This window comes from Opisthorchis viverrini, assembly GCF_000715545.1.
Source record: "Opisthorchis viverrini unplaced genomic scaffold opera_v5_426, whole genome shotgun sequence".
Lineage (NCBI taxonomy): Eukaryota > Metazoa > Platyhelminthes > Trematoda > Opisthorchiida > Opisthorchiidae > Opisthorchis > Opisthorchis viverrini.
The window spans coordinates 291,609-302,486 of NW_008752086.1; the positions used below are offsets into that span (position 1 = coordinate 291,609).

At 45.4% G+C, this 10,878-nt stretch overlaps 2 protein-coding genes across 2 annotated transcripts in view; one reads left to right on the top strand and one right to left on the bottom strand.

Annotated features, from left to right (window-relative positions):
* T265_15301 (hypothetical protein) overlaps positions 1 to 1,953 on the top strand; it is a gene marked incomplete at both ends in the record, with an annotated part of 18,844 nt that extends 16,891 nt beyond the window's left edge. The window contains one exon of the mRNA XM_009177472.1: positions 1,351 to 1,953. Within this exon, the coding sequence (XP_009175736.1) occupies positions 1,351 to 1,552 (202 nt within the window). The remainder of the gene's footprint in view (positions 1 to 1,350) is intronic.
* A 4,192-nt stretch (positions 1,954 to 6,145) lies between these two features.
* T265_10951 (hypothetical protein) lies at positions 6,146 to 8,889 on the bottom strand (the record flags this gene model as incomplete). Its single annotated transcript, XM_009177473.1, has 2 exons — positions 6,146 to 6,802; positions 8,494 to 8,889. 2 exons carry the CDS (start codon positions 8,854 to 8,856, stop codon positions 6,197 to 6,199), a joined length of 969 nt encoding a protein of 322 aa, XP_009175737.1.
* Between the last annotated feature and the right edge of the window lie 1,989 nt (positions 8,890 to 10,878).

A 10,878-nucleotide genomic window follows, 5' to 3' on the forward strand; every position in this document is an offset into this window, starting at 1 on the left:
ATATATATATATATATATAAAGCTCACTAGTTTGCGTTTTCAAGCCACTCGGCCAGCGACAAGTGGACTCAGTTTATGCTGTTAGGTTTTTCTATTTCTGAGGAGACCTCCTGAAATGACGGATCAAAAGGGCTCCTTGAAAAGTCTTTTTTTCGGAAGGAAGAGCAACTAAGATCAGGAAAACTACTCGTTAAGAGGAATTTGTAACGCTCCTCGCAGACGGACCTCAAACAGCTTATCGTGTTTGTTGCCCGTTGGCCAAGCTATCCGATTAGCATGTTCACACTACAATTTGACCCATCTCATTCATCCTCAGAGTCGTGATTTATTTCGTTTATTCAAATAAATGACCTAAGTTGAGTGAAAAGCCGATTGTTTCACCTCAATACTTTAGGCAATTCCCATTCCGTTAGTGGCGCATGGGGTCACAGTTCTTCCGAGTTTGAAAGCACGACTAACAATCAAAGCTACTGTGGTATTTTTAAGCTATCATATAGATTTGAGAGATGGGATTAACTCAGCATCGCAAGTTTGTATTTTTAATATTCCGCAATATGCTGTTTATTCATCGCGTGACTAGTTGGTGCGAGTGTTGTATGCGGTGTGTTTGAGCTAGCCTAATTAGGATTGTTTTCAACCCATGGGCGAAAAAATATGGTGTCTTTGCCATCGTTATCCGATCCACACACCATCTTTCCTGGACACACTGCTTCGTTCAAGGTAATCATAGCCACCTTTTAATCAAGTCAATATCAACTAAAGTATGTTCGGATGACATGGGGAGGAACCTGGACTAGATACTCAGCGCAGTTACTCGTCATTACTTCATCCTCACAGCCAAGTGCTTGTCTGTCAAACGAGATAGATTTCAAAAATCAAAAAGAAGCGGTCCGTTCTGCACTGCCGTGAATTTTCTTTTGAACCCGCTACGTAAACCCTCAAAAACCCACAACTATCTGATTTCACCCAGATCAGCATAGGTAATAAATATTTGTCTCCACTGGCGGACTTTAACCAGAATGTACATAAAAATCGCCCCTTAATCCAATATGAGGGATACACCCCAAGAGCACTAAAGTTCAACAAAATCACCATGGTCTGAGACTTGAAGTGGCTTTTCCTGAGGGGCCCCTTTGTAGGGAGACGAATCTATATGGATTGATCTGATATCCATCATTACTCCACGGAGAAATTGCACTGGAAATCAAAGCTGTGATCGCCTGTCTACTGATAAACGTAGTTCTTACATTTACTTCGCATACTTGAACGGAAATAAGCTGTCATTCATAAATTTCGGTATTTAGTCATGAGTAGTCATCCGTCTCTTGCATCGTCGCTTCTCCCTTTCAGGCCAATGCTCCCAGTGGAACCAGAATTGGTTTTCAGCGCCAACCGAAAACGAACCGTTCGAAAACCAGCACATTGGGGTTCCGTATGGCATCCTTATTCCGATAACCCAGACGACCGAACTCAATTCGAACAGAATACTCGGCTGGGCAGATTTGTGAACGTCTCGCCGGAAGAGGAGACTTCTGCAGAGAAACCCACATGATCGACCAGATAATGGAAGCTCAGAACTACCACAATCAACTTCTGAGGAAAACATTCCTGTGCTGTAGACACTTATCGTTTCACTTTATTAGATTACAAACAAACTTGTGCAGTGACTGTATCGCGTATCCTATCCTGTCAAAGCGGGCGATCACAAGCATTTTTGTCAATGATGACACAAAATCAACTAATCATACGTGGGTGGTCTACGTCACTCAATATGTCCGGTGATCCGCCTTAACCATGTTGGGAATTGTAAATCCCCAACCTCTGGAATACCTACCGTGTATTTACCTTAATTTTTTGTACTACACTCAACCTGACTAGTCGACTTTCTGTCTTTCTCCACAAGCGTTAGCACTGCACGAGCATTCCTAATAGTCTTTGACAATTACACTGTGCACAAAGACGGGCATTCTTCAGGACACTGGTGGAATGTAGCGTCATCAGTGTTTTGTTCTTAGTGTCCTAACTGAGAACCATTTATATCGTCTTCCAAATACCGATGAAAGGAAGAAGACCTTCGCTGTGGAGCTATTTATTAGGAAATGCCAACTGAACAGTTACAGATTATTGGGCAGGGGAGCAAAACTCTCATATGCATCTTGTTTACAAGATCCATCTTCTCCTTGAACGTATCTTCCTGAACGTTTCTGGATATTCACTGACTGTTGCTCGAATCCAAGCAAATGCGACTCCACAAGTTCCGTACTAGATCTCACTTTTCAAGAGACGCAAAGCGGGTTTTACGAGAAACATACTACTCGCATGCCCCCAATTAGTAGTATCACCGTTGCACCGATAGCGAGGTAACTGGGTCAACCACCTTAAATTGACATCATCCGCTTTGAGAAGGGGTCAGTAACTGAGAGAACCTGTACAACGAATTCGATCTAGTGGCAGACCCATTACCTAATGAACTGACAATTCGAAACGAGCGATGGACATCTTACTGTAAATCGCAAGGTAACAATGAATATGTAGTCAAAATGTTTTTTTTCGAGGACTATGTTAAACGTTTGTCCTTTTTCGAAAATGAGGCAAATTTTTCTGAGCAACCAACCTTCAGAGAAGACTTCGACTTCAGCCACTTCTTCCTGATGTTCGTGCTGCATTGCGTCGCGGAATATAGTAGGTTTCGCTTTACATGGTTATCATCCGTGTTGCTAAAAATCTTCAACAACATATTTGGTTGATTCGGTTGCCACACAATAAGGTGTCCAAGTGTCATTAGTTCGAGATTGCTGCTTCGAAACCTGCTGTGTAAACGTTGAAGAAGCCCATGAGAACGATTTTCCATGAGTCTTTCGGTATGCTTCAGTACATCCAAGCCAACATAGTTGTAGGGTTTTTTGTTCAGATATCGTTCTGTAGGTGTAGCCAATATATACTGAAAGCTGAGAAACACTGCATAGCTGTTTCACCCTTATTGGGAATCATCGACATTGTGCGTCTCACGAAACTCCGGAGAGTCTCGACACGTGTGAATGCGTGATGTGGATCCCATGATTGAAGGATGGCTGGCGCTATATCCTGTCTAAGTGCGAGTTAATCACACAACTGATCAGCCAGTCGTGGCCGAACGGTTAGGTGTTCACACTACTAGCCGAGAGGTCATGGGTTCGAGACTCTCCGGAGTTTCGTGAGATTCGCACTGCTGGTGATTCTGAATAAGCACAAAACAGCTGTAGTGTTTCTTGACTTCTGAGGACAATTTGACATGTACAGGACGAAATTTCCACACTACCAACAATAGTTGTTAGGCTACGCCGTAGGCGGAACATACAGAATCCCGAAAGGTAATTTGGGCTTAATAGGGTGTACCCAGTGACAGTTGTCACACAACGAAACTGAGGCTTGGTGGTTTGCATTTGATTTGCTTTTGATAATCTCATCGCTAGAAGGCGCACCTATGGTCGAAATACTTGCATCCACCGATTTTGCCTGCATCATGTGCATAAACACCAGATTCTATCTGGTAGCTTTTGCTGTAACAGTGAACCTACCCAGACAGCTTCCTCTCCAAATCATCGGTGAACGAAACTGCGGCAGCTACAACCACTGTGCGACGAGTACGCGGTTATTACAGCTGACAGTGATGATGATGATGACCCAGACAGCTGGGATAAGCGGGGTGTGGCCTGAGGACGACAGTACAGTCACTTAGTGGCTATGAGAAAACGGTGTCATTTGGATTAGTTGTCTGCGAGGGCGTACATTCGCCGGTATAACGGAGATCCACTGTAGCAACTCCATGCTGCCAGCGAACAGAAGAAAAACACTGAATAACGATGTGCCTACGTATAGTTGTTAGAGGTGCATCTTTTCTATACATAAGCGGAGTTGATGGTTCTCAAGGTGTCATATAAAAACAACAGCAAGGAGTAGGCATAGCGGAGAATGCATTGCGACTACAAATTTGTTGATAATCTCAAAACATGGCTGCTACAATTAACACAACATCAAGCAAGCTACTGTCAAAAGGTAATCTACTTTTCTGTTTCCTTTGCAAATGGATCTCCAGATAGCTCAGTGGCTGATATGCCAGCTTACGGACCGGAAGGTCCGTGATTCGAACCCATCCTCATCATCTTGACTGTTGCTGTCTAGGCTTGGGCAACCTGGCCGTATCCCGGCCCTTGTCCTCACACTGTACCAAATTAAGTGATATGTGCTGCGTATCAGGAACAGGAATCCAAACACAATGGTCAAGCTAGCTGCGCCATCGATCTCCACTCTGTTCCAGCTGCGCAACTCTGACAATGCAGAGACCGCTGCGCAGGGTGGGCATCGTCCCAGGTCATCGGGCGAAAGGATCCCCGCTTGACTAGATACACGTCGTCAGTTAGCCCTGTACAGTTCGTCTGGCGACTTCCGTGCGGGAAGTTGGTTATAGTATGTTAGTCGTGTCTGCCTACGCCCCAACTGGCCGCAGCTTATACGCCGTGAAAGACAACCTTTATGACGCCTTGTTACGGCTGACCACGACACTTTCCGCTGTTTACAAATGAAGTCCCTCTGTCTGGTTACACTCATGCATTATCAGAAAATGCCATCCTCCGCAGATCCATTTATTACCAACTTCCAACGATCCGCCTTATCTGGGGCTGGATGACGACGCAAACGAACCATAAGTAAATCTAATGCCTAACTAGCTACTATTCACAATTGGGGGCTTATTAAATGCGGTCAAGTTCAACTAGTTCCGGTCCTTACATGTGCCCTGCCGCTCCAACCTTGCTCTAGCGGTTTCGAATCCTCCGACTTGTTGTCCTCTCGGTCTGTCACCTTCCAGCAACACGTCCCATATCAAACAGCTTTCGACTAAGATTTCCGTCCCCCTCCTAGTGGCTCCAAAATTACGAGTCTCAAATTGGCCCCGCGACGCAATATTGTCATGCCCGAGTGAGTCTCTTACTCCTTCCCCAGCTTCTCACGAGCTTCACTTCATCAGGATTCAGGCTAGTGTTTACCTGTCCAATTCCACGTTTTTAATACGCATGGTCCCCCGTTTTTCGTGTCATCGTAGCGTCCCAATACCATTATTATTATCTTTACAAGAGTTTCCTACAGTTGGTCTTCTCTCTGGAGTTAATGACTCAGAACCTCAATGTACTTGGTTGTGGGCGGGCTCAAGTAACTCATGGATTAGGAGATAAAACCCTGACTCCCAGCAATGCTGTACAAAAGATATTTGGAGTTGTGTCAGACTCCTCTCTTCCACTGTCTAGATGTACCAGCACGTTCTGTGTTTGGATTACCAGATAGGATTTCCCTTTTTTCTGGCACTTGACGTGATTTGTGAGGAGATTAAGTGTTCTGATACTTTGGACTGACGGCGCGGAGAAAAGGAATGGGAATCTGACTAAGTGCTTATCTGGGTTCTATTCGAACACCATTGACTAGTGCTCGCAGGCGCTCGGAAAAGGTCAGAATCGCCTGTGGAGAAATATTTCGATGCGCTGACAACCCTGCCGCGGCGAACGGTACGGGGGCTTATTACTTCTATTACTTATTACTGCTTATTATTACCCACTTAGGTATTGCTTACTCATTATTACTGTCATGGCTGCGGAACTGGTTCCAGTCAGGGTAGTCCGCAGGATCACTTCAGCACTGAACACAAGCTAACATGACGAGGTGGCGGCCCTAGGTCAGGATGCATTTCATCGTTCACTTGAATGAAATTCATGTATACAGATGTGTACACAACTAGCCGACAACAAAAGTGTACACTACGGAAAAGGGGAAAGCGATGGGGGATGAGGTTTATCCAACCACGTAGAGGCACCTGTGATTCAGTTGCGAGCCGGTTTGAACAAAATATCAACCGAGTGTCAACTTAATTGCTAATCAAGTCACAAGTAAGTTCTGTGAAGCGGATTAGTTTCAGTTACTTCAATACCCTGGGGCGATGTACGATGTAGCAAGTTTAGTACCACTGAATGACTGCTGATGGCTATTAAACCGCGTAAAATATGGGATTGAACTGTGTGATACTGCTGTTGCCCAATGGAGGGTTGAAATTCGATTTGAGCTGACAATAGCCCTCACACCCAGGACACCGCTGCGACAAAAAAGACAGACTGATATCATCGGGGGCAGTACAACGTATATACAAGGATGAAGGCCAACGATACAACTACTACATGACAAAAGTTCTGCGGTTACGACCAACTTCGCTACGTTTTCTGACCCACTCGTAGTCACCGAACTGACTGTCAAATGTGCCTTGCTGGATGGAGCGCAACTTTAAAGTGAAGCGCGGGCCAACTTCGTTCATGGCCACGTAGGACTTGCCTGGTTCTTTGTTTTTCTCGTTTGCATGGGAAGTTCGCTGCTGGTAACGGAAATGTCGAAAGAAAATGAAGTCACGTTGATTATGGAAGACAATCGTACGACTGTGACCTTCCGGTGTGGAACGACTACGATCTGGGAATAGAGCAGCTATCAGACGTTCTGTACGGCGACCAAGACGTGTAGTGAACCGACTCGTTATAAGATGGGGCACAACGTCCGGTTCGATGTCCTTTGGTCGGCGTCTTCCACGCATCTCTCGACGTAGGCGAACATTCGACAATCGGAATGTTACAGTCGGACCTTCGGGTAGGTGAGAGACGACGAGGGTGTTCACCTTCTTCTGGTCTTCATTCACAACTAACAGAGCTGTGAAGCCATGCTCGATTGCCTTGGGGATGATTTTTTTCAAGGGCAAGTGCCATCTAGGTGCTATGCGCATGTTTGGAATTATCTGCAAAAAGAAAGACAGTTAGTTATTTTGAAAACCCACAGTTTTCCCCAAAGTTTTGACTTCTGAGGACAAGGTGGTTGGCAAATAATTCAAATTCGTTGTTTCAGTGTAGACCTTCAGTGATTCGCCTGCATCCAGAAAATACACGGAGGTTAGAAAGAATATTGGAAGCCGTATTTGTAAACACACCACCAGGTCATAGTACGGCGCCACCTTAGCGCCGAAAACTTATCACTGTTAATGAATGGATACTTAATAAAGCCTGTGGACAGTTTGACGTCTGGCTACCGCACAAGCAACGTCCAGTGAGACCAAGAACACGTCAATTTCATACCCACAAACAAAGTGCTCCATTCGAACAGAGGCCAATAACGTGGAGTGCTCCGCACCCGAGAGAGGAGCCCTCCGGTCGGTCGTACGAATACATATTAATGCATGCGCCTTAAAGTGATGACACATTCGAACCCTGAAGCTAGCGACTCTTTTTGGAAAAGAGATCTCTTTATGCTTCCCGCTAATCGGTGGGACTCGGCAGTCCGTAAGCAGACTGCTCTCTTACGAAATTGCTTTATCATTCAAAATATATCGTCATCTTAGCAAAGGATGCGAAGTCACCCTTAAAAGGGCAATCAGTTCACAAAAAATGTCCGAAAAAAGCACCATAGAGTCGCGAGTGAGTCAAAATTAGTAACTGCTTCAAAGTCGAAATCAAATAAATGCTTGCGTAGCTGTTCCACTCGCATCCACCAGGAAGAGATTGATCTGGTACGTAGAAAACAACTAACTTTCACTTGCATGGTAGTACATACTGGGTCCAAACAAACCAGATACCTATATGCATATAAGCGTATTCGACTTATCAAAATCAAGTGAGGCGCTATGAGATACAAGGCTTACGCGGCCACTCACTGAATTGATCATTCCTGATTCGCCTGTGTGATCCAATCTGATTTTGCACCCTTATCGGAGGCAAACAGCTCTTTCTGTCCTTAAAACTGTTCTACTTATGATTTCGGTAATTACTAGTCCCGCCTCACATAGCCGTTAAATATGAATTCCACTATGACCGTCAGTGTCAATAAGATATGCAGTCATAAACACCCCAGGTCGAATAGAGTCCAAGGTTCACTGTCCACAGATCTAATGCAGTTCGAAACAATAGCAAGTGACCACGAGAATGGTTGTCCAAAGAACTCAAAATAGCGAGCGAGGCTTCTTTATTCACTAATGATCGGACCGGTTTTCGCGCATCCATCACACGCGCTAAATGAAACCACTCTCGGACATCCCCAATGAACAATATTTGTTGGCGAACGATCCTAACGGAATAAAGGAACTAGCTTTTTTCACTTCATTTATGCAGTTATTAAGTGATTCATGTAGTCCCAAGGCCACCTCGAGAACAACGTGACTTCAATATGTATATCAAGTAACTATCCCCTGTCGAAATTTCCATGGTTAAGTTTTTTTCTTGCTGTCCCAAAGATATCCAAAAGTGCTGTTCAGGAATTCGAGTGTGACACCTCAGTAGTCACAAAGGAGGAGGGTGATCTCTCCCTACCTGAAAATAACACCAGCTATAAATAGTTCCTTGCGGTCAGCGCCTAGTATTTCACCAATAAGACACGCGCCGAGAAGAGTACTTCCAAGAAAGACTTAGGACGGAGACAGGCATTACGGGTACAACTTACTTTCGTAAGTTCTTTACAAAACCCAATTGTGCGTGGGCAGACGCGATCAGAGAAAGTGAGCAGCAACTTTGGGGTACGCTCGTTCCGAAAGATATCTGCAACCTCATCCTGCAAAGAATGGTAAGGAAAATTGGCGGTGTTGAAACTTACAACTTGCTCTTCTGCAATCAGGTCTGGATCTGTTTCCACTATTGTTGTTTCATCATAGGTACGCAGTGTTTCAAGGGTCTGGGGGATTCCCACTGGCGCCCCACTCTCTTTACGCAGTTTACGTTGTTTGCGGTGCTCCTTTGCCTTTTTGACTTTTTCCTTAAGCTTTAAGTCCCTCTGGTGGTGAACGGTTGTCTCTTTCCTCAAAGGCATGGTGATGAGTCAACCCAGCAGTTATTCACAAATGCTGAAATCGAAAGCAAAATAGCTCAATGGGACGCCCAGCTGATTGTTACAGACGGCAAGGGTAACGACGAATCTAAGACCAACCCAGCCGTTCCTATCGTGGTGATAAGGTTAGTCCAGACAAGAGGATGTGATACTTGAGGTAGCGGGCTGTGGAACTGAATCGAAAATTTCATTCATATAGCCTAGTTTGACGCTAAACCGACACCAATCATCCCTAAGACAGCAGTGAGGATGTCGTTTCATGAGCACTTGCACTATTACAAAGGACTTCAAGAATAAAGCAGCAATCACCTGATGATAACCATGCAGCTCGAGATGAATTAATTGCTAATGCGCTTACTTTCTGACCGGAAGGTCCGTGGTTTGAACCGAACCCAGGCATCTCGGCTACTCCTGTTAGGGCTTGGGCAACCTGTCGGTATCTCAACCCTCCTGCTCCGTTCGAGTGGCACATCGGTTAGATACCGAAACGGTGCTATGACTATTATCATTGGTCACGTATAATTACAGCCCATTCGACAGGTCACTGAATAGCACAATCAACACTTTCGATCGGATGACCTACTTGTTATGAGCTGCACGTTCAGTTAATACGACGCCTGATCTTACGGGTATCCACTCAAACTAGACCGTTGGTGTGTAATATTTTATTAGTCCTGCCTTCATTGCCACCTGCTTTCTGCGCGATTTCCCAAAGGTTTGTGCCTTTAGGCATTCGTCTTGAAGAACATCACTTCGCAGCGCAGCGAAAGCGATAATTTCTGTTTTGTGCACACCTCTCCCTGAATTAAACAACTTAACTAGTCACCGACCCAACTATTTACCGAGTCACCAGTAAACGAGTGCTGGTTAAGAAAGATATGGTTGAATCCCGAATAGCCCCGTCATACGAAGTCTCTTTCGAAATTCATTCGACGGGTGCGGAATACTCAACTAAGTGCCACTGACTATGACTACGAATTTGCTGACTTCCGGCCAACAGCTGTAGAAATACGGTAGACAACTGCACGCAAGTGCAGGCAAGTGCAAGTAAGCGAACAATCTCCCGACCTAAACTTAGGCCCTAATAAGACCGAAATTTCTCGTTCTGGATGTTTGAGGATCCCATATTTAGTATTGACGCCTTGTTAAGCTTTGGGTTCAAGGATGATAATTTCAGAATCCGCGTGAACACCAATTGCTAGTAAAGGTCATGTGCTAGCGAATAGGTAAGTCTATACACAGCATAATTTAAATCTTTCTAAACTAAACAAACAAATACATGAAAGTGATGGGCAACTGCTCGGTCCTGAGGTCAACAGTGCAACTGCTACCCAAATGATTGCACGAATAACTACCGGTGACAATCAGACGAGCCCTCCGTCACGCAGAGGCTGGACCGTCAAGAAGAGACAGGACCTTACCGTGGTGTGACCGTCAAGGACAGGACCTTACCGTGGTGTGACGGTTTGCGCACCTCAGCGATCCATTGAGCTATACTGGAGAGTGTCCCGCGACACTCACTCACTCTCTCATACCAGGTTGGTCAATGGTTAGAGGTCTGACGAACACAGTCTCCTGGACCTCCAGGTTGGGGGTTGGAACATGTGGCGACTTGTTCCGTAGAAATGGTAATGCATTTGCATGTCCCGCCAAACACCGCTGCCTTGCGGTTAGGCTTTTGAGTCAAAGGCTTTGGTTGAGGACCCTAATCGTCCTCCTGTCTAGGTGTGGGCGCCCTGGCAGTATCCTAGCACACGTACAACCATGAATTGCACATACACAACTAAACTCATGCCACATCGGCCGTCGCGTGGTGCCATCAGCCGGGTCGCCTTACTTGCTGCATACAGCAGGGCGGGTAAGCGAAAACAGGCTACTGCTGACGCCTCCCTTCTTTCTCCTTCACATGCTTTTTCTTCCCCCTCTCCCCACCCCATTAATAACTCTCTCCTTGTAGGCCCAGCACTTAGGACTGATGACTCCGTTCGTCATGCATCGGTTTTG